Below are 25016 nucleotides of genomic sequence, written 5' to 3' on the forward strand. Positions count from 1 at the left end.
CATCCATGTTGTTGTGAATGACGATATTACTTCCTACTTTATGGCCTAATAGTATCCCATTGTGTATATGTATCACATTTTCTTCATCCTTTTCCACACTGATGGTAATTTTGGTTGATTCCATACTTTGGCTACTGTGAATAGTGTCGCAATGAACATTGGAGTGCAGAGATCTCTTTCATATGCCAATTTAATTTCCTTTGAATATATACCCCAAAGTGAGATTCCTGGGTCATATGGCATATCTACTTTTAGTTCTATGTGGCTGTACTAATTTGAATTCTCACCAATAGTGTGTAAAGTTTCGCTTTTCTCTACAATCTTACCTGCATTGTTTACTTTTTGTCTTTTTGATAACAGTCATTCTAACTGGAGTTAGTTGATTTGCATTTCCCTGATGGTTGATTATATTGAGCATTTTTCCCCATTTATTTGTTGGCCATTTGTATTTCTTTTCCTGAGAAATATTTCTTCAGATGCTTTATCTATTTTAACTGTATTGTTTATATTTTAGCTGCTGAGTTTTTGAGTTTCTGATATATTCTGGAAATTACTGCTCTGTTTGACATATAGCTTACAGACACTTTCTCCCATTCTGTCACCTATCTATTCACTCTTGCTTTTTTTTTTTTTGCTGTGCAGAAGTGTCTTTGATTTAATCCCTTTTGTCTATGTTTTTGGTGTCTTATTCAAAATATTGCCTCCTGTACCAATGTTTTGAAGTGTTTCTTCATGTTTTCTTGTAGTAGTTTCAAGTCTTATATGTAGCTCTTTGATCTGTTTCAAGTTGATTTTTTGTATACAATGAGGGGATGGTGGTGTCAGCATTTAATGTATATATGGATATCTAGTTTCTCATTATCATTTATTGAAGAAAGTGTTATCCTTTCAGTGTATATTTTTGATAACTGTGTTAAGAATCAATTGCCTTGTATGAATGGATTAATTTCTGGAATCTCTATTCTGTTCCGTTATCTATGTGTCTGTTTTTGTGTCAGTACCATTCAGTTTTGATAACTATGACTCTAGGATGTCTAGAAATGAGGTATTGTGATGCCTTTAGCTTTGTTCTTTTGGATTGAGATGTCTTTGGCTATTTGGGGGCTTTTGTGCCTCCATATAACTTTTGGGATTATTTTCTACTAGTTCTGTGAAGAATATCATTGATATTTTGATGGAGATTTTGTTGAATCTATAAATTGATTTGCTAAGTATGAACACTTTAATAGTATCATTTTCTTCAATCCATGAACATGGAAGTACTTTCCAATTCTTTATGTCTTCTTCAATTCCTCTCACTAGTGATTTGATGTAGGTGAGGAGACTCTTGGGGCATTGGGAACAAATAGCTTTCTCAGACCAAGTTCCTTTCAGCCTATATCTTCTGGTAGGGGCGGGAGACTCAGTCCTGGCAAGGAAGGAATGTGATTCCTTTGTCTGCTTATTGTGAGCAGAGTATACATAAATCCTCCTTACTTGTGTTGTCAGGCTTGTCCGATGTCAGAGGAACTCCCATTTGATCTGAAAGGGGAATGAGTCTATTTGGATTGTTTTCTGTTACTCATTTGAGAATTGGAAAACATAGGATCTCAGTTGTTCTTTCATATTAGGGTAGGAGAGGCAAGATGCCTTGAACTATGTCATTCCTCTACTCCTGGGATCTAAAATCAATTTGCTATCCACCTAACATCTTTTATGATTCTTCTTTGGTTGTCTCTTACATAATTTTCAGTATCTGTAGTTGTGCTTATTGGGGAGGTGCAAAAAAAAAGTGGATTTAAGCTATCTTATTCAAGATGAAGTCTGCACTTACTTACAACATCAGTTCTTGGGCAATGGAAGCTTCTCTCTCTCTCTCTCTCTCTCTCTCTCTCTCTGTGTGTGTGTCTGTAGAAGTAGAGTGCAGCAAAAATAATGGCGATGATGTGGCTACCATGGTAGCTATCGTACAGAATTTTCTTTTCTGAGCAGGACAGGCATAAATTCAGTGGAGATAAATGCACTATTTAGGGATTCCCCCCCCCCCAAATTCCCACCTCATATGGGGAAAGTAGAAAAAATTGGTGTGGCAGAAGTACAGTGAACTTCACTCATTAGAAATAATGGGAACACAGAAAGTCTGAATTACTAAATTTAGGAAAATAAAATTACATGTAGATGAAGACAAAAAGGACACCAATAAACAAAATAAGTTATCAAAAAATTTATGTGAGGATACTTAAAAAATTCATGAAAAAGCTGAATTAAATGATGAGTGTATATTGGCACAGAATTTTTGAAATCTGTGTATAATTTCTTTGTAATATAATACACATTTCCATGAACTTTTTAAAAAGATTTATTTATTTATTTGAAAGTCAGAGTTACACAGAGAGAGGAGAGGTAGAGAGAGAGGTCTTTCGTCCGATGATTCACTCCCAGAAGGCCGCTATGGCTGGAGCTGTGCCGATCTGAAGCCAGGAGCCAGGAGCTTCTTCCAGGTCTCCCACGTGGGTGCAGGGGCCCAAGGACTTGGGCCATCTTCTACTGCTTTCCCAGGCCATAGCAGAGATCTAGATTGGAAGTGGAGCAGCCGGGACTAGAACTGGCGCCCATATGGGATGCCAATGCTTCAGGCCAGGGTGTTAATCAGCTGCGCCACAGCGCGGGCTCTTTCCATGAACTTTTTGAAGACTCCCTCATATTCACTATCAGCTTACATTACAAGCTAATTGCTTTGAGCCTGTTAGTTAACCCATTATAATTAATTGCTAGACTTAGGGTTCGAAGGCATCTTTAATTCTATAGATCATGGTTTTGAAAATCTGTTGTTTGATTGGATTGTCTTTGTTTGGGATATGAACAATTCTTGGGGGCAGGTATTTCAGAGAATGGCTGTAATTTGCTAGTTGGGCTAAGAAGTTCAGTATTCATGTTTCTGTCTAGCATTGTGATTCTCTCCTGTTAGGTTTTGTCTCAATATTTTGGGGGATTGCTGTTTTGTACAGTGTTCAGTACTTGTAGAACTTGGTTTTCAGCATCTGGATTTGTTTCCCTTTTGATTCTTTTGAGGAGATTCTCTTCATTTCTTTCTCCTGGGTTTTGGGGCTTCCATGTAAACTGAAGTCATGTATGTATGGATGGTAAATACTGAAGTATTGCCAAATACTCTTGTTTCTTCTCTAAATGTTTTGTCTATGAAAATCTCATCTTCTCAACATTGCCCTACTTTGAGTCTCATCTGTAAATGAGAAGATTGAATACAGTCTCAAAGACCTGGTTTTGTGATTTTAATGAATGAAGAGGTGAGTTTCATTAATAAAGATGCTAGAGGAAAAGTTTGACATAGCAGAACTCTAGGAAAAAAACTTGCATCTGAAAGATCCAATGGTAAATTTGCTGAAATATACAAATCCAGACTTCAGGTTAAAATGGAACAATATAAAATAGATTATTTTCTATAAGATCTTTGGTACTTAAAATATCACCTGCTTGGCAATTTTGTTCAACTCAGTTGTTTTATTTTTCAAAATCTTTTTAAAAAAGATTTTATTTATTCATTTGTGATGTAGAGCTACAGAAAGAGAGAGGGAGAGACAAAGAGAGAGGTCATCATTCCTCAAATGGCCACAACGTCTAGAGATGAGCCAATCCAAAGCTAGGAGCCAGGAGCTTCCTCCGGGTCTTCCATGATAGTGCAGGGGACCAGACACTTGGGCCATCTTCCACTCCTTTCCCAGACCATAGTCAGAGAGTTGGGTTTGGAAGAGGAATGGCCAGGACACCAATGGATGCCCTTATGGGATTCTGTCACCCCAGGTGAAGACTTAGCCCACTATGCCACAGCGCCAGCCCCTATTTTTCAAAATCTTACTTTTTTTTGAGGTGCTCACTGTGTTAACAACTGCTACATCTATAGCTTAGCCATTTCTGATAAAAATGCTATGTCTAACTCCCATGTCTTGCCTTCTAAACGAGTTCCCCCTTACTTGTTATGTTTTATTCTAATCACACTCTTTGAATGTTGTATCAATGAAGATAACTTGGGCTTTTGTAGTATTTAGTGATTTATTGTTTTCCTAAAAAGTGAATATAACTCAATCACTAATCATTTGTAAAGGAGTAGGAAGGAACTGTGTACTCTTCTCTCAACAATTAATGCGTTTGTACAGAGTGATTCAGGCTCTGTGTTGCCTTATTCCTCAAATGTGCTGGAAGCAACACTTTAACAGAGGTTTGCTAAGCCAGTTGGCTGGGGAAAATCCATCTGCAAAAATGCAAACCAAGATTATGACAATTCTTTTACTTGTTGTGGAAAAATTTTAAAGCAGGAGTCTTGAAATAAATATTATGCTGCTGAAATACTCCAGTTTCATGATAAGGTCTAACAGACAGTAGATCTCTGATAATTTTAATACTGTTATAAAATTAAGTAAAAGGGTAGGTGTTAATGTAACTGCTTTTCCCCCTTTAAAATGTGTGCACCTTTATCAGTTTATCTGTAGAGTCATTTGCAGGTTCCTGGTCATCACTCATTCCATTTGTTTATAACAAGAAAGTTCTAAAGAACATCTTATACACACCTAAGGATTTCTGGATAGGCAACTTTAAAGTAATGTTAATGCTCAAGACAGTGAGGCAAGTTAGTAGGTTGTCTACCACCACAGTTATTTCCGCATCATAGGCAATATGCTTTACAGGTGGATAAATCAAAATTCTAATTTCCCTAACGTAAATATGCAGGATTTCATTGTGAGTGATTTGAATCAGAGAAAGATTATGACTCAGCCTTGAATTTTACTATGCACCGTTTTCATTTTACTGTTCTGCCACCATCCCAAATTCCTCTTATTCACATCTGAACAGGGCATTTTTATTCTAAGTGAAGCTGCCTTTCCAATTTTCTTATTTCTATGAATATCACTACTATCCTCTGAATTGCCCAAAAGCAATATTTGAGTTCTCGGAAATTTCTCTGTTTTCTTTATCTCTTAAATATCATTGTTCCACAACTTGTCAATTCTTTCTTTAAAAAAACCTGTAGGATTAGGGATCTTAACATCGCCTAACACTAGCCTAAGCCTTCATTATTACATTAACTTAGAGATATGTATTCAACATCTACCATGTTCCAGGCACTGCACTAGGCACTGAGGAGAGCAATGAAAGATGAGGTCCTTGCCCATACGGTCCACTGAGGAAGACGGACATTAATAAACTCATACAAACACATGTAAAATTGTAGCTGTGACAAGTACTATGAAAAAGTGGTATGACAGGGCCGGCATTGTAGCTTAGTGGATTAAACCATTGCCTGTGATGTTGGCATGCCTTATGGGCATAAGTTTGTGTCCCAGCTGCTCCACTTCTAATCCAGCTCCCTGCTAATGGCCTCAGAAAAGCAGAGGAAGATGGTTCAAGGGCCTCTGTCACCCACGTGGGGGACCGGGGTGAAGCTCCTGGCTTTAGCTTGGCCTAGCATGGGCTATTGTGTCCATCTGGGGAGAGAACCAGAGGACGGACGATCTCTCTGTCTCTCCCTATCTCTTTGTAACCATACCTTTCAAATAAATAGAAGAATCTTTCCAAAAAGAAAAAGAGATATGAGATGCCAGTAAGAGCCTAGAATACACTATTTGATTTAGCTGCAGAGGTCAGGGAAGGTAGGCTTTTCTGAAGAAGAGACACATGAGCTGTGATCTGTAGAATGAATAAAAGTTAATCGGTTGGAGAAGGTTGGGAAGGACTGTTTTAAAGATTTATTTATGTATTTCAAAATCAGAGTTACAGAGAGAGTGAGCTTCCATCTGTACCTCAGGTGCATTAGCAGGGAGCTGGATTGGAAGTTGGGCAGCCAGGACTTAAACCGGAACCTGAAAGCTTAATCTGATAAGCCATAGTGTTGGCCCTGGGAAGGGACTTCTGAATAGAGCAAATAGCATCCTCAATGGCCTTGTTTTGGGAAAGAGAATGTCAAATATGTAAAAATGTATACATTATATACATATTATATATATAATATATATACATATATGTATAATATGTTCAAGAAATTTTAATTCTGAGATTCCAAATAAAAAGCATTTTCAATCTATAGTGTTTAAATGAGTGATAGAAATTTAACCAAGTCAAAGTCAAGTCCAGTATATTTTGAGCACTTACTGTGTTCCAGGTGCCACTCTAATATTTTATGCACTTTAACTCATTTGAGTCTTACAGCAGTTGTGTAAAGCAGCTGTTATTGTAATCCTCATAGCACAGAGGAAGAAGTTGAAGTACAGAGGGTGAGTAACCAGTGCAAGTTTACGTAATGAGTAAGTGATGGAGCCATGGTTTAGAATTACATCTATTTGCATCCTCTCTTTCAGAAGATTTTTAATTACACAATTTAGTTTGTTTAATAGGTATAAGATTACTCAGTTACCTATTTCTTATGTAATTTTTGGTAGCTGTGTCTTTCAAGGAATTGTTCTTTTTCCAAAGCTAATCCTCTTAATTAGTGTACTACTCTCGCATATGTCTGTCTTCTAGGAGTGCCTGTATATTTTATGGAGATACTGTGTAATTGATGTCCTCCTACTACTCACTTAACCAGGTTGATATAAGAAACACAGAGATTTCAGAAAGTAGAAAATCACCCTAAGGAAAACCACAAAATCAAGTGACTTGATTATATCAGTGATACTTAACCCTCTTAAAAATGAAAAGAAGTTACAAAGCTTGTTCTTAAAGAATTGTCCCTGATTTCTAAGGCTGAATCTAAAGTAATACATGCTTTCTGATTTTTTCAGTTGTTTCTGAAAATATGACAATTCAAGAAATGAGTGCAAGTCTTTCTCAACAAGTAGAGTTGACAACTCTGTCCCAAATTACTGGACTAAAATCAACTTCCACTACAGTGATGTCTAAAAGCATGTCTGTCTTTGCAACTGATTACACAACCACATCATATTTCTATACAACATCTCCATCTCTGGAAACAATGACTGCACCTAAACTTTTTAAGACATCTATGGTAGAGACAGCTACATTGGCAGCAGAAGTTTTGTCTGCTTCAGCATACTTCACTGTACCTACCCAGAGTACCTCCAAAGGCAAGACTACCAATTCCATGAAAATAACTATACTTCTACCTTCAGAAAATGCAAGTACAACAAAAATGACTGATGCCATGGACACTGAGACCTTTCATCCAACTATGGCTACTAATTTCCCAACCACATCTGGATTTATCAATAATTCAATTATGTCCCAAACTCTAGCAATCGAATCTCAGTCAGCCATTATGAGGCCAATATCTTTATCCTCAACCATTGAGTCAATATCCATATCTACAACATCTTGGCCCAAACATAGAACCACAGATATTGGTACACTCTCCACAGCTGGACAGGAATTTCTTGCATCTGCAGCTGCTGAGGATACATCTTGGTCAATAGTAGAACAGACTTTATCTACAACTGTTCACATTGGGACTGCATCTACATTCCCATCTGAGTCTGTGCTCATCTCTACTGTTGCTCCAGTGGATTCTGTATTTCCTAGAAATCAGGCAGCATCTACATTGGCAACAGCTGATACAGAAATAGCATTTTTAGTTCATTTGGTTACACTCCCAACTAGGCCTAGTCAGATCACACCTTCCCTAAGAACAGCTAAAACAGAATCAACAACTGTAAATGAGCAGGGCATTTCTTCACCTACAGTGGAGGGTGCCATGTCTAACTCCATGTCAGAAAAGATCTCTTCTATGGCCCTTTCTTTTGTGACACCCTCCACATTCACAGGAATGCGGAGTTCACAGCCAGGTATTAATTCTGAGCCTACAAACATAGCCTTAAGTCCTGGAATCCCATTTACACCTACAATGGCTGAAGCTATACTTTCTCCCACAAGCACAAGGCCAACACATACCCAGAATACCCCCACAGGTAGTGAACACATGATTACTCTGATTTCCTCTAGATCAGTTTCCACACCCAAGGCATATGAGTCAAATCTCACATCAATAACTGATGAATATGCCCATCTATTCTCCACCAATGAGACTACCTGGACTGTCAGACCAGACCAGAAATCTATGAAAACAACCAACTTACTGACATTTGTGCCTAATGAAAATTTTACATCAGCATCCCACGGAAGTACTACCAATACAGAACATTCATCCACAGCTACTAAAATTATCACCCCACCAGAAGCATCCACAGAGGGTGTGGCTTCCAGTACCATTGATACTACAACAGGCAAATATACAGTGGCTCTACCCAAATTGACATCTCCATGGTTTGCTAATTTCTCCACAGTTCCTGGAACCCCATCTGTAACTAATATGCCTGAATTTAAGCTTACTACCTTACCACTAAAATCCAGCTCTATGTCCACAGTAGTTGCAAATGAACTTTCTTTAATAACAAAAGGGACCATTGTTCCACCAATAGGCATAATATCTACCCTTGCTAATGTTAAATCAAATTTTTCTACTAAAGACAGCCCTTCTGAGACCACCCAAACAGAAACAAATGGTACAAGTACATTTGGAGATACAACAGTGCCTGTGCCCAAATCTGCAACAACAGGAAGATTCAATGTTACCATGACAAGAGAAACAGTTTCCCCTTATCTTAAGGGAAAATCAACTATATCAGCAATAACTGAGGTTTCTCCATTTTCAACAACGCTGGAAGCGACAGATGAATCAGCACAAATGCTAACTGCTTCTGTCTCTGTTTTTCCTTTTCCTGTTATCGAAAAGTTGACGACCCCATCAGGCAATAAACCTGCAACTATTGAAGTGAAAGAAAGTAGGCTTTCAACGAAACTGATGAATAGCGTACCTAAGAATTCATACAATGCAACTACAGAAATTTTTAATTCCATTCATATCTATTCAACACCTTGGACTTCAGAGACACCTGAGGGGAATTCAAATCCATCTCTCAATCCTGGGAACACACAGACATTCCCTGAAGCCCTGGGTCCTTCCACCACAAGGATATTTGGGACTAGTTTTATCACTACTCCTACAGACAAGCCAGCTATGTCCTTGTCTGCTAGTATCTTACTTCCACGGTCTTCAGCCACTCATCCTCCAGCAACTCTTACACCTGTTAGCCATATGTCCTCACTGCCAGTTAATGTCTCTGCTGTCACTTCTGTGGTGGTGTCTGACAAGATGAAGGTGACCATGCCTGAGCCCTCTACACTGGCCAGGGCTTTGTCTACCTCTGTGCTCTCAGATGTCTTGACTCTGTCATCAGCTACAGAGACCAAAGCATTGGTACCACCTTTGGCTCAGACTGCTTCTACACCCAATGACACTCTGCCTACCCACAGTGACTCAATTCATACCACTACAATGACCTCTGCCAGGTTGACACCAAGAGAAGTGCCCTCTCTGGCAGAAAATCCAGTCCCCTCACTGAGAACCCCTACTCCTGTTGCAAGTAAGGCTGAGACCACCCTTCTCTCCACTTCAGTTGCCATAGTAACTCCATCCACACACTTTGTTGTCTGCTCAAAACTCCCTCCTGACAACATTTCTAGTGTGTCCTCCACTCCTGTGACTTCAACTAAGTCTGAACTGGTGGTGACTCAATTCATATCTCTGGCAGAGGAGACTTCTACCTATGCTCCAAGCTTCCCATATAGTCTCAGTGCCAGTGAAAATGTTGTTAGTCTGGCTACTGGCATCACAGAAACTTCTGCTATTGATAGGACCAAGCCACTGCCCACCTCTGCCCACAAGCCTGCTACCTCCATAGACATCCATACTTCTCAATCTTCCACACATCAGGTAGATATGCAAGTCTCCACCCAACTAGAGACTGGCCCCTCTACCTTATCTTCTGATGAAGAGCAGATGATCACCTCCCCAGGAAAAACTCCTAGAACTATGGAGGTGACAGAAATGTCCCCATCAACAAATTGTTTTATTTTCTACTCCCAGGGCATTTCAACATTGGTAATGTCAGATGCAGGATTTTCTGAGACCCCCCAGATCTCCAGCCATCAAACACATTCATCTTCAGAGATTCCACTTGGAACTCCACCTAACGGGGACTCAGTTTCATCTTCCATTCCTGGGAGCCAACAGACTATACCTATCTTGACCTCGAGTAATACCGTAGATGTTCACCTTTCAGAAATGTATGCCAGTCACAGGAAAACAGCTCTCCCTTCACAAGATCTTACAATCATCACTTTGTTGCATCCTGAAAAAGAAAGCACAAGTGCCCTTTCAACACATACTCCCAGGACTATGGAAACTGTAGTCAGCTCCACCCCTGTGACTCAGCCTATCTCATTCCATCTGGATACTTCATTTGTGGATACCACAACTTCCAGGACAACCAGAATATCAAATTCTGTGAACATCAACACAACTCTTTCACAATTCCTTTCACTTAGGACTCAGCCTGGCATGATTTCAGTTGCTCCTTCCATTTCTGAAAGCACACATACTTTTCCCAAGCCCTTGTCTCCTTCCACTACTAGAGTTTCTAATGCCAACTTTACAGTGATCACTACTGATGGGACCTCTTCAGCCCTTTCCATTCCAAATGTACCTACAACACTTCTTGGAAAGGACTCTAAGACAACATCCAATCATATCTACCAGATGTCCTCATTGCCAGTTAATATCACTTCCCTGACCTCCAAACAGGTTTCTGGCACTACTGCCATGTTAATGACTAAGTCTTCTAAAACAACACACACAAGTTGTTTGAAAAGTTCCTCTGTAGACACTTCTGGGCCTATGTCTGAGATGCCCTCAGTGTCAGTTAATGACTCTACTTTCTCACCTACAACAGCTTTTTCTGATACTTCCTCATCAGTTGGATCATCCTCTACGTTATTGTCTTCAATTACCCTTAGTACTGCAATGACAATACAAACATCTGCATTGGATGTCACACCTGTGGCTTATGCTGGACCAACTTCAAAAAGCACAATGACTTCCTCTGCTTTCACTGCTTCAGAAACGACAGAGGTATCTTCCAGGATAACAGCTGAATTCCTTTCCTTTTCAAAAGAGCCAAATTTCCCCTCTGTGAAAACTATTCCAATGCCTGCTGTGACTGGGATAGTGATTCCATTTGTAGACATCACTGCCTCCTCTCTACTCAGTTATAAGAACATGGAAGCTATTTCCTCAATTCTGAAGACCAAATTTTCACCACTTCAATCAACAACCCAACAATCATCACCAACAGGTGAGGCTACAACTGCAGGCATGTTACCTGGAATTGCTAAAAGCTCCCTATCCACTCTAAGCAATGGTAGAATAACAGCTCAGCGAAGTACTTATTCTGCAATGGCTGTCCTTGAAAGTGTACTTTCACCTACTCCTTCAGATAATCTTCATACTTCCTTGAACTTTCAGGTTTCCCCAGCTTCCCCATCTTTGACTAGCTTTAAGAACACTCCTGGACCCACAAAAAATATAAAAGGCACCACCTATAGTACAGGAAAGATGAATTCTTTGTTAGAAAATACTTTCACAGCTGAACTACCAAAAAGTGCTACATCTGTGAACATCCCTGTTTCATACCCTCCATGGACCCCATCCAGTGCAACTCCATCCTCTTGGGCATCATTTTCTTACTCACCTCATAGTACTGAGACCGAGTTCTCTATTACAAATACCTTTTTTCTTCTAACATCAGAAATGGTTGAACTTCCACTTCTGAGAATAATAATTACATCTAATAACACCCAGTCTCTTCCTATGACTTCGTGGAACACACTCACAACTAAAGATTTTCAGTTTCCAGTTTCCACTACTACTTATGCCCCTACAACCAACAAGGTGGAAACAGAGCCTCTACCCCTTGCTTCTGGGTCTTTGTCAACATTCACAGCCTCTCAAATGGACCCAGTATTTAGAGATGTTAGGACGGTACCATCAATTCTTACATTAGAAATTTTTCCTACCTTTGGGCTTTCTGGGGGCGCTTCATTATCAACATCTTCAAGAACTAACTCTACCACTTTGGCTGATATTAAGAACACATTTGAAAAAACAATCACATCTGGAACTCCTAGGACCACATTCTTCTCAAGTTCTCTGATGCCACTTCAAGATCTATAATCACAAAGGTCACTATACCTGTGCTGACTTGTATCTTACCTAGTTTCCCTTCAGGTCCCCCTCTGACAACTGTATCTAATGCTCCTCATGTTATAACTTCCACTACAGTGGAGGGCTCAAAATCCACATTTAGGATTTCTGACGTGATACCAGCACACCCATTCGCCAACTTTACAACATTACCCTTTGTTACAAAAGCACATTACTCAACAAGACCACTCCTACACCTACAATGGATGATATCACCACTAGTGTCCCAATTTTTCTCCCTATTTCTACAAAAGTCACAGATGACAGTGTATGCATTTCCACATCCCCAGAGGCATTGCCCAGAACTACTGTGCATGCTGATCATAGGACTTTGTCTCAATCTCCATTCTTTAGTAGAATGAGGATATCACCTTCTACAACTGACTACCCCCTATCTTTTGGTTCCATGCATTTGCCTAGCCTCACAATAACATCTGCATGGAGCAGAATACCAGCTGCATCAGCATCCCATACTTCAATTTTTTCTAAGCCCACAACGGACTCCCCAGTAAATGTAACCACTGCTATATCTGCTGCTACTGGATCCTCATTTCCACTCATATCCACTGGAGAGATACATAATTCTATACTGACTGTGTCTCCATTAGTTTCTTCCTCTTTTGAGACAACCTGGATGGACTCCACCCCTTCCTCTCCATCTTCAGAAGCATTGACTTCACTGATTGGCACTAAGTGCACAGGTACTGTTCCATTATGCAATGCATTTCTAACAAAATGCATGCCATGGTGTCTCCAAAGTGGCCAGTTATCTGAAAACAAAAAAAAAATGAAGGTGTTTCTTATTTTCCCAGACAAGGGTACCTTGTCCAAACACAGAATTCTCTGGTCATCTTTTTTGTCATTGTTTTATTGAAGTATAATTCAAATATGCCTTTTCACTTAGCAAGATATTTCTTTTTCAAAAGTATTTATTTATTTATTTATTTACTTATGCATTCATTTGAATGACAGAGTGACAGAGAGAGGAGAGCCAGCAAATGCTCCCAACACCCAAGACTGGACCAGGCTAAAGCCAAGAACCAGAAACTCCATCCAGATTCCCCATCTGCATTACAGGAACCCAAATACTTGGGCCATTTCCCCCTTGCCTTCCCAGTTGCACTAGCAGGAAGCTGTATTGGAAGTGGAACAGCCAGGACTTGAACTGGCACTCTAATATAGGGTGTCAGTGTCACAAGTGGCAGCTTAACCTGCTGTACCACAGTGTCCACCCCCTTGGTATGAAATTTCTTGGCCTCCTTTCCACCCATTTTGTTCTTGGTGTTCTGACTATAATGCTGCCATATGAACATGGACTAGTAACTCATGCCTTGCCATATGGCCTTAGGGTTGATCATGTTGACCACATACCAGAGAAGACCAGAAGTTATCCTGTCCTGCTATTTGAACTCCTCATTTGCAGGTGTCAGTCTTCTCCAATCCTCACCTCAAGCTGGCTAAGAATGCCTATTCTGGCCAGGGAGTGTTTGCCTTCCACAGTATTCAAAGTTTCAATGTTCCTTCAACTTTCAGCATTCCAAAACAGAAATTTAGTAAGATATACAAAAGGAGAGAAATAAGAAGAGAAAAACCTGAAACAAAATGTAAGACATAGGAAGAAAAAAATAGCTATTTTTTCAAGACAAATGATCTTATGACACGTTGTTCAGCTTAGCCATGAATGGACTAGAAATCTGTTGGATAACAACAAAAACGGAAAATTTGGGAGATTTGTAGAGTGCCTATCAGCTGTAGAAATCATGTAACTTCCCAAATAACTAAAGCAAAAATGAGATGGTAAAATCCTATTTTTTTCTTAGATATGGAGCCAAAATTGCTGGTTCTTGACTTAGAGTTAAGTCAAACAAAATTTAGGAATAAGATGTCATTATTTGGTTTGCTTTAAAACAGAGAGAGCCTTTGATCAAATTTACAGTAGTCGACTTTCTTGAATGAAGTGAATTAAATTAACCTTTTATTTTTAATTACAGTTTCCTTCTACAATGTTGAAATGAACTTCTCTATCTTTGATGAAGAGCCAAAGATCCTTATTACCAGTCTTATTCATGAATTTGCAGAAGACTGGGTAAAATAATATCTTGAATATTTATGATATAAATAAATATGTGTGAATATGTATATTTGTGACAAATATTGAGTCAATTAAAACAAGGTCTTCTCTTTTTTGTACCAGTAACCCATTTCATGGCTAATTTGTCTTAAATTTGCTGCAAATCTATCTGTTCTATACTTAATACCGTGGGAGATGTATGCAATCTCTTCCACACAGCCAATGTGGAATGATTTTATGAAATGTTCTTATTTGTGAAGATCTACACATTTTCCTCCACTGACACAAATTCTGAGTCTTTGCCAAAGTTTCCTATTTGAGGAAAGGAAATAGCAATGATAACAATGTCAATATGGTATCACATTTAAATATTTTTTTCTGAATTTTATTTTTTCTCTATTCAACACAATGAATGTTTTATTCATCCTTATGTTTTTTCTGATAGTAAAATTAATACATGTTCTGCAACAAATTAGACAATGGCATCTAAAACACAAAGTAAATGTCCTCTCTGATACTGCTCCTTGCATTAATTCCTCTTAATAGTTCAAGGTACATTCTCTTAGATTTTTCTGTACTTGTTATAACATTGATACATATGTGTTCTTTCACAAAAATAGTTAGAACCATACTAATTCTGCTGCTCTTCAATTTGCTTTATTCCCACACCTAGCCATGTATCTTTGAGCATATTCATGTTGCTAAATATAAAGCTACTTCATACACTTTAAGAGATGCCTAGTATTTCACTATCTGGCTGTAATATAGTGCATTTTTTTAAAATACAAATATCCTTTGCTGAACCTTTGGTTGTTTCTATTTCTCCCCTATTTATAAAGAATGCTGAAAATAATGCTCTTGCAATAAATTTTGGGGTTATCGAATATTTCTATAGGATAAATTCCTAGAACTGGAATTAGTAGATCAAAGGATATGAACATTTTTAATAACCATCATTAAATGGTCTCCCAGATAGTTGATACCAGCTTGCAGACCTCAAGAGAATGATCGCATCTGCTTCCATTCTCCCTCTGTCAACACTTACTTTCAAGTGTACATGACATGATTTTAAGGGCTTGAAAATGAGTTGGTACCATAAAAGATATTCTGGATTGGATGGCTTAAAGAACAGATATTTGTTTTCTCATAGTTCTGAAGGCTGGAATTCCAAGATAAAGGTGTTTGCAGAGCTGGTTTCTGCTGAGCCCTCTCTGCTTACCTTGAAATGGCTGCTACCTTCTCCCTGTGTTCTTATATGGTCTTTCCTGTGTGCACATGCATCTTTGGTTTCTCTTCCTCTTCTTATAAGGATACCAGTCTCAGTGGATTATGGCCCAACCCTATGACTTCATTTAACCATAATTGCCTTCCTAATGGCCATACCTCAAAATAAACACACTGGGGGTTAGGGTGTCAGCATTTGAATTTGGAGGGGAGAGGGCACAATTTGGCTCATAATACTTGATAAAATGTAAACTGAAAAACTGAGTGTGGAGCAGTTGGAAATGCTGGGCCAGCTGAAATAATGAGTGCAAGCTTAAAGATCATGTCATCCCAGGTGATTTTGCTGGCTTAAAATAGGGGAGTTGGAATACTAAAATGGATTCTTTGGTCTTTTACAGTTGAATTCTATATTTCAAGACAGTGAATTTTCTCTTGCTAATCTGGCTATCCAAATTAAAATCAGGTATGTGAATGACATCTATTGTGGGTCGAAGGGCAAGCTGAAGGCATTCCATAATTTTTCCTATCCAGAGGGATTTCCTTTGTTCACATCCTTGGGGATTTAGATTTACGTGTGTAATGCAGATTCTGTTTGGAATTTAAAAATATGTGTAATGTGTATTATTACTAGAGTGTAATAATACACATATTATATATATATGTGTATATACATTATATAATATATTACATATAATATATATTATTAAATATAATATATAATACATTATATAATGTATTATATATGTATATACACACATATATGTGTATATGTTACATATATACATATATACTGGAGAACAAAACTGAAGAAAATCAATAGGGAAAGTAGTGGAATTAAACTGAATTACCTCTATTGCCCCCTTACTCTCTAAAATTTTATAATTGTGTGACTTAAAAAAATCCTTCCTTAAAGGGATGAAGGGCTAGGAATAGCCAACACATGAAGGTTTAGAATGCCTTTAATTTTGGGTGGTGAATTTTCAAGAATTAGAAATTCCAAAAGGAACTTGGAATGTTTACAGTGAGAAATACCTACAAGTTAAAATTTGTTGGGGACACACATTTCTTTTTTTAAAAAAAGATTTATTTTATTTGAAAGGCAGAGTTAGAAAGAGAAAGAGAGAGAGAGGACTTCCATCCACTGGTTCACTCCTCAAATGGCTGCAACAGCCAGCCAGGACTGGACCAGAAATGCCTCCTTGGAGTCCTGGCACTATTTGAATTCCAAGCTTTGGGGGTGGGATGGGGTCTATAATTTTATATCTGTTCATAGTTGTTTTTCTCCTGAACTTGTGCCCTGAGTATTTGGGACTGTATGCCATTTTCTGTAATTTTGTGATGCTTTTGATACAGAGACACTTGTGAGGAAGAAATGGCCATACACCAAGCTATTGTAAGTAATTTTTCAAAATGAATCTACTTGTGACCCATACTATACCTGATTAGATGTAAGTAAATAGCTCTTTCTCCCAGTGTGTGTTGTTAGGCAAGACTCAGTTATGAAAATTGAGGGTCATATTATTCCTTTGGGAATGGCACAAGAACTCATCAGGAAAACCATCCTCTGATATTCTGAACTCTCCATGTGGTACATTTTGTGGGCTATGAGAATGTTGAATGACAGGTTTGTAGATGGTAAGTGGAATTTCTGGGTTGTAGACATCTTGCAAAAGAGCCTGTCTCACGTTTGCAAGACTGGCACTCACACACACAAAAATCTGCCCTTTATTTCTATGAATTTGAACTCGAAATGTGACAAAACTATCTTGGTATCATTGCCCCAACTCTTGGTACTTATTCCAGTGCCTAAAGCTGTATAATAGTACACCCTGAAATGATTAGTAAGCATACAGTTTTCAAGTTATCTAAATAAGAAATAAATATTTTGACCATGCAAAAATACAATCAAGCCTACAGTGACTTCTGCATTATCTTCCATCATTTAAAATACTTTCTGTAAATAGCTGAATAAGAATTTTAAAATTTAACACATTGGAGATAGCACACTATGACTCAAATTCCTCTCAAACAATAAATGCAAAGGGTTTTTGGTCAGGCTGCCTGAGTTGGAATCCCTTTTGTTCTGATGTCCGACTCTGAGACTGTGGGCAATTTAATTAATCTCTCTGTGCCTCAGTTTCCTCACCTGTATAATGAAAGCTGTTGGAAAAATAGAATGAGATAATTTATGTTAAGTGCTTAATATGGGACTCAAAAATCTAGCAAACATTTGATAGTGTTTTCCACTATCACTATAGTGTTTTCCACTATAGTTTGACCTGGTCAACACCAGGTCAAAATCCAGATACTCTGATTCTGCTCCTAGTGCACTGATTTGTCAACTGTGTGATACTGGGTAGATCATTTAATTTCTCTGGGACTCAGTATCCTCGTCTAGAAAATGGGATGACTATCCTCGCATTGTCCACCCTACGGTGTTGGTGTGAGAACAAAATGCATTGATGTTTTGATGTTGATTTTCCGATGGCAATGGGTTACATAAACATAAAAGCATAACTATGATTACTGTTGTTAACAATAAGCCTCGTCCTCAATTGTGACATTTATTTAAAGATTTTAGTGACCATGTACTTTTCTTTTGGTTTGTTTGAAACAGAGAGAATGGCAAAGAATGGCTACAAGTTTCCATGTACCATACAGGTAGGTAGGAGCCGAGTTTATTCATAGCTGGTACATTTAGTTCTGATTTCCTTCCATTTAATTCTGTGTATGCAGCCTGTTGATCAGAGTTGCCAGAAGGAGATCAAAGTACCCAATGGTTATATTAAAGATGCTGTAATTGGGCTCTTGCCTTCATGAAATAAGTTGTTTCAGTTGGTCGCAGCACAGCCTAGCAGTGTGCTCACTGTTTCTTTGTGCTGAAGAGAAAATGGAGTCCAAAGTGGTTATAATTGGGGATAGGGTTGAATGAAGTGTTGTGGTCAATAAGCTCTATGAAATACTGGGCAGGGAAATTGAAAAGCAATAGCAACAGCAACTTGGAAGCATACTCCATGCTGTTCAGAATTGTGATTAGCCCAGATCCTTCCAGGACCCTGGCTATTGTTGAAATGCTTAATGTACATCATGAAGGACATGTAGCCAAAGATGGTGCATAAAGAAGTCATTGAAATGACCAGTGTGTTGGAGCAGAGGGTGTGTTGCAAGCAAGAGTACAGATTTCAGAAGAGCAGTCCTTTTGAGATTGGAAATCTGCAAGCTGAGAAGAAACAGGCTCCGAAGGGAATGGGTAGCATGAGCAGAAACATCACCAAATATGAATCAGGGAATGAGGAGGAATTACTTAGATTGCATGTAGAAGTTTGGAGTAAGCACAGGTACATCTAACTTTCAGCAGCTTAGCAAATGTGTTCTTCAAAGCTACAAATGGAAATGGGACAAAAGCATAGGTAGGTTTGTGAATCTGAAATGGGTTTTCTCATGGAATATTACAGGAATTTAGAGTGGTTTAGGACCTTGCTATAAACTCTCAGATCAATGACAGTCCTGTTCTTTCATATCTTTTAGTGGACAAAAATACTAGGTAGGTCTTTGTGACCATGCGAAACGTTGCCTTCTCTAAGGCTCAGTTCTCTCTTCTTTAGAATGGGCCGAGTAGCTGTCTTATCTCAGAAGATTGTTAAAAGGATAAAAATGAATCAAGACATGTGGAGCAAGGACTCCAAAAATGTTAGCTATCATTATCATCATTATTATTCTATTATAGAAATAGGCCTTCTGCAGAACACATCTTTACAGACTAATTGAGCATGTGCCTATTTGCCTTATTGCAGTAATGATGGATAAATTGGAGACCAGAAGGATAAAAGGTTTTCCCTGAAATATTAATCCTGAATACTCCATCTTCTCTAATAATTACTACAAACTCCTAGAAAAGTCACAAGGCTACTTAATTTCAAAATCGTGCAAATGTTACTGAGCATTCTTTTGAAAATGGGTTTCGAGTTTACTGCTTAGGATGGGAGAAAATTTATCAGAAGATTTCAAAATGCTGCTTTCCATCATTTCTTAAGATTTGCCACTTAATAACTGTAAAACTTTGACATCTACAGACTACCAATTAAATCAATTGTACTGAACATCAGTTGTGCCAGCCAAGTTACACCATGGTGACATAGCTGCAATATCTTTCTTATGTGTTCTACTTTTCAGCTGTGTTTCTCAGGCCATCATAAAGGCCAACTCTCCTCTAGCACCCAGGAAATTGATTGGCAGGATCAGAAGTAAAATACATGGCAATCTCAAGCATGGAAACTTCACACAAGATGAATTGACGTTATTAGTAAAGTCGGAGCATGTTGCAGTGAGAAAACTAGGTAACTTATGAGAGAGGAGTATTTCAGGTTGAATTTACGCCCCTTCGTATAAAACTCATCATACGTACATGGTAAGGAATGCTGAGTTCCGAGGGAGAAAAGTCATTTTCATGTTCCTTTTTATAAGGACACTTTGAAAGGTTCATGGAAAAAATGCAATAAGAATGTTTGACATTCACAGATAGTATTTTCACAATACACATTTCCCGTGGACTGTTTGAAGAGGCCTCCCCCTACACTGCCTCAGGACTCACCTGCTCAGGCGACCTTTCTCCTAGCAAAAGCTCCTGAGAGAACAGAGTGCTGGAGTGTTTAGCTAGAGACTATTGGTGAGCTCTGGATATGAGCAGTGGCCAGTCCATTCACTGAGTGGGAGGGCTGGCTTTCGTGCATAAATCCCCAGAGATGTGGAGAGCTTCCGTATTGCACAAAAGAGATGCTCAATAGATACCTGCTCATTTATTGATTGACTCAGTCATCCTATTCATCTTGGCAAGTGATGTGGGAACTGTCCCAGATTTCTGCTGCACGCATTTCCTCTTCTGATTAGTAAATCTTTAATGGTAAAAGAGAAAAGCTATTAGGCCATTACACCTTGTTCCTATTACTGCCAGCTTTATATTTTTTGCCCCAGAAAAATCTTTGCACTAACCCAGATAACACAGACAGGCATTAGCACAATCCTTGGCAACAAACTAATGACATTGCCTAGGGCAGGCTGTAAGGGCTGGAGCATGAGAGTGAGGTGGAAGGCAGGGGAGTGTGACAGCTGCTGTGCACCGGATTCTGGTGAACTTGTCTCAAGTGTGACAGCAAGACACCTTTCCCCCTCACTCAGAGATGAGGCTGGGCTGGCTAGGCCACTTCACAGGTCACTCTGTGGAAAAAATTTCCAGAGTCGTGGCTGTGGGCACAGTGGGAGGTCAGTAAAAAGTGGGAGCTTAGCTTATGACTTAGTACAGGTCACATCTTCCTTAAGGTGGAAATGCCTGGTAGCCCAACCATGCCCTAGTAGCATGGTGGAGGTAGTCCTGTACATGCCCTAGTAGCATAGTGGAGGTAATCCTGTACTTCATAATCACCATCAGAAACAGAGCTCTCTTACTTTGACCAGTCATGGCAGCTGCACTGAGTGTCCTCAATCCAAATCCACCCCAAGCGTATGGTCAGAAAGGACAGACCATCCCGAAGTAGTCAGTGCACGGTCCATGCACGTCAAACTGTTAACTGTGGGTACCTTGGAAGGGGGACAATTGGCAAGTGGAGATTTTCTGTATTTCACTCTAACACCCCTTTGTGTGACTTGAATTGTTTTCTGATGCATGGGATCCATTTAAAACAAAACAAAGCAAAAACAGAAACAAAATAAAATACCTCTCCTGTCAACTGGTGGTTTTAATGGAAAGGGTTATAGGAGGTGGCTTATTTAAATATGAAAAGACTCAATTTAATGCTATTTTCAAGGAAGTCCAGTTTCAAAGGCCTAGCAGGAAAAAGTTTCCTCTTTTATTTTCTGATGTTTATGTGAAGGCTAATAATGATGGGTCCTAATGGATGTTCATGGTACCTTTAAGTGCCTTTTGCCCTTTAAAATGTGCATACATTTTCCGTGTAGAGCCGGGAAAGTGCAAAGCTGAGGAAACAGCCTCTAAATACAAAGGGACATATAAGTGGCTATTAACCAACCCTACAGAGACAACCCAAACTAGATGCATCAAAAATAAGGATGGAAGCGCCACTAGAATCTGGTATGTAAGAGCACGTTCTAATTGCTGGACCAAAGATGCACTAACTAATCCCTTCATCTACCTCTGCTACCACTCTTCCCTCCTCGCCCCTTTTGGACTTACTGAAACATGCACATGTGACATAATAACAATTTTCAGGAGGACATGAGAGAAAAGTCACCCACAGCTCCGCCACCTGAACACAGCTGTTTTTAGTGGCTTTATTTTTTCTCTGAATACCTGTAACTTTTATGTAGTGGTAATCACTGTCCTATCAGTAACATAATTTACCCTTTCACTCAATGGTTTATCAAACATTTGCCATGTTTTGCATTCACCTTCTTAATGATTATTTCAAAAATCAGCCTCAGAAGCTATCTCACTGATGGGCTATAATCATTAACTAAATCACTCTTCTATTGTCGACTTTATCATTTTCCTTTGTAAAATCATCAGCCCTCTTTTCTTGCTGTCAATCATTAATGGCTTATGCCACTTACTTAAGTGGGCAAGACCAGAAGGGCAGCAGGTTTTGAACATTGGCTTAAAAGCACTCTTTCACAAAGTGCCATGTATGACTGCACCCTACCTTTCTCTCCCTGCTGCTCATCAGTCAGCAAGGCAGGCGGCTTTTACAGCTAGCCTCTCCTTTCCAGCCCCTTGGCCACTGTCCTGGTACCAGCCCTTTACTATCTTTTGCTTGTGATTACAGCATTTTCCTTGCCTTCTGTCTGCTACCTCCCAACTATATTGCAAACCTTTGCCATTGTGATTTTCCAGAAATCTGCTATCATGCCCACAAATTAAGTTTCACCCCCTAAATACAGTCCACAAGACTGCAGGCTCCCTCTCTTGCCATCTCGCTTGCTACTCTCCCTTCCTTTTACCATGCACTCCAGCCAAAAAGCCATTTGCCATTGTGGGCTCCAAGGAGCACTTCCTGTATCTCTTTGTCTGCTTGTACTATTTGCTGTTTGTGTGGGAGGTGTTTCTCTCCATCTCTGTCCTTACAGTGCCTGCAAAGATCCAATGTTGACAATAGATTTAGCTTTGTTCATGCAGCTGTTCATTTTATATTTTGCCTATCAAACCATAGAATTTGGGGTTCCTCTGGAAAGGAACAAAACCCTGTCTTATTTGTCTGTTACCAGTTACTGTCCTCAGATGAGTTTATTAGTTGACTTGAAATGAACTGGGTTGAACAGGATAAGGCACGGGGGAAGTAGATGATGAGGGCTAATGAGCTACAGAGGGCCCTATACTAATTGCCTTGAGTAAATGAATATACTGAGATGGAGACCACATTCCAACAGGAATGTCTTCTTAAAATAGCAATAAAAAGTGAAAATCAGGGCAAAGAGTCAGGTTTGAAGGGACAACATCTTCGCCTTGATGCTTCAACAGCTGGACGTTGCCATGCCCATCTCTCATTCTCTTGCTGTTTATCCTTCCAAGTGCTGACCCTACATTCACTTGGCTCCCCGAGAACAAAATTTTCTTCACTTTACAAAGAAACGATAGGCTCCCACCTTTGCTGTCTTGACTAAGAGAACAGGGATGGCCAAGGGGGAGGCATGCCAACGACACACCTGTTTCTTCACTATTTGTGTTAACACTATCCTTGCCTCATCCTCCAAGGAGAAAGCTAGATAACGCCTTTTGCTCTCCTCTCCTCTTTTTCAGCTCAATCAGCATCGACACAGGCAAATCTCAGTGGGAAGAGCCAAAGTTTAAGCAATGCAAGTTGCTTCAAGGACTTCCTGATAAGATTTTGGATCTTGCTAATATCACCGTAAGTGACGGTAAGATTGTTTTGCACTCATTACAGAAATAATGGAACCTTAGATAGCTTGCCTCCTTGCCTTGAGACTAGAAAGAACACAGACAAATTTCAGGCAGGAAAATCTATCTTACAATTATCCCATCTCAGAAACTAGGTAGTTGGAGTGGGCATTTGATGCAGTAGTTAACTCACTTGCTTGAGACACCTGCATCCCATGTCCAAGTGTTCAGGTGAGTCCTGACTCTACTCTCCATTCCAGCTTCCTGCTAATGCAAATACTGACAGCAAGTGATAGCCCAAGTACCTAGGTCCCTACCACCCACATGGAAGACTTGGATGGAGTTCTGGTCTCCTAGCTTCAGCCTGGTCCGGTCCTAGTTGTTGTAGGCATTTTGGGACTGAACCAGTGGATGAAATCTCTTTCAGTTCTCTCTCTCTTTCTCTTTCTCACTGCCTTTCAAATAAATACAATTAAAGTTTAAAAAAAGAAAAGGTAGTTAATGAGGATAGAAGTAGTGTTGTAGCAAAAGAAGTTAGTGTTTTTGTTATAATTTGTTGCTAATTATTTTCCATTTTATTTCAATATATAAAAATTTAATATCTAATATACTTCACATAGTTCCATATTTTTTAAAGATTTATTTATTTATTTGAAAGTCAGAGATACACACAGAGAGAGGAGAGAGAGAGAGAGAGAGAGAGAGTTAGTTCTTCCATCCGCTCGTTCACTCCCCAATTGACCACAATGGCCGGAGCTGTGCCGATCCGAAGCCAGGAGCCAGGAGCTTCTTCTGGGTCTCCCACGTGGGTGCAGGGGCCCAAGGACTTAGGCCATCTTCCCTTGCTTTCCCAGGCCACAGCAGAGAGCTGGATCAGAAGTGGAGCAGCAAGGACTCGAACTGGCGCCCATATGAGATGCGGGCGCTTTAGGCCAGGGCGTTAACCCACTGCACCACAGCGCTGGCCCCACATTTTATGACAGGATAGTGTTCTGTGGTGTAGATATAGCAGATTTCATCTATTCACTCACTTTGATGGACATTTGGTCATCTCCACCTTTTGGCTATTATTAACAATCTGGTTGTGAACATTCATTTAAAAATGTTTGTGTAGACATGTTATCAGTTCTCTTGGAGATGTGTGTGTGTGTGTGTGTGTGTGTGTAAAGTACAATTGGCAGGTCATTTAACTTTTCTGTCTGTATATCTTCTTTGGTGAGGTGTCTGCTAAAGGCTGAATATTTGTGGCCTCCTCCTCACCATTTAAGTCAAATGTTGAAATCCTAACCCCACTGTGGTGTTATTAAGAGGCTATTAGATCTTTAGGAGGTGATTAGGACAAGAAAGTTGAACCTTCATGAATATAAATTAGTGCCTATTTAAGCAGGTTTCAGAGAATTTCTTTGTTCTTTCTGCCTTGTGAGGTTATAGTAAAAACAAAATGGATATCCACAATGCAAGAAGTGGGCCCTCACTGGACATCAAATCTGTTTTCATCAAAGAATTTCCATTTCTTTTTTTTTTTTTTTGACAGGCAGAGTTAGTGAGAGAGAGAGAGAGAGACAGAGAGAAAGGTCTTCCTTCTGTTGGTTCACCCCCCACAAATGGCCAGTACAGCCAGCGCTGTACTGATCTGAAGCCAGGAGCCAGGTGCTTTTTCCTGGTCTCCCATGCGGGTGCAGGGCCCAAGCACTTGGGCCATCCTCCACTGCCCTCCCGGGTTACAGCAGAGAGCTAGACTGGAAGAGGAGCAACTGGGACAGAATCCAGCA

General features: G+C 39.5%; 1 protein-coding gene across 1 annotated transcript in view; it reads left to right on the forward strand.

The window, feature by feature from the left end:
• ADGRG4 (adhesion G protein-coupled receptor G4) overlaps positions 1 to 25016 on the forward strand; it is a 199211-nt gene that overhangs the window by 70147 nt on the left and 104048 nt on the right. The window contains 10 exon segments of the mRNA XM_051826944.1: positions 6771 to 12041; positions 12044 to 12265; positions 12268 to 12804; positions 14095 to 14189; positions 15797 to 15861; positions 16752 to 16798; positions 18014 to 18059; positions 19572 to 19735; positions 21351 to 21483; positions 23146 to 23264. Of these exon segments, the coding sequence (XP_051682904.1) occupies positions 6771 to 12041; positions 12044 to 12265; positions 12268 to 12804; positions 14095 to 14189; positions 15797 to 15861; positions 16752 to 16798; positions 18014 to 18059; positions 19572 to 19735; positions 21351 to 21483; positions 23146 to 23264 (6699 nt within the window).

This window comes from Oryctolagus cuniculus, chromosome X (assembly GCF_964237555.1).
Source record: "Oryctolagus cuniculus chromosome X, mOryCun1.1, whole genome shotgun sequence".
Taxonomy (NCBI): Eukaryota; Metazoa; Chordata; class Mammalia; order Lagomorpha; family Leporidae; genus Oryctolagus; species Oryctolagus cuniculus.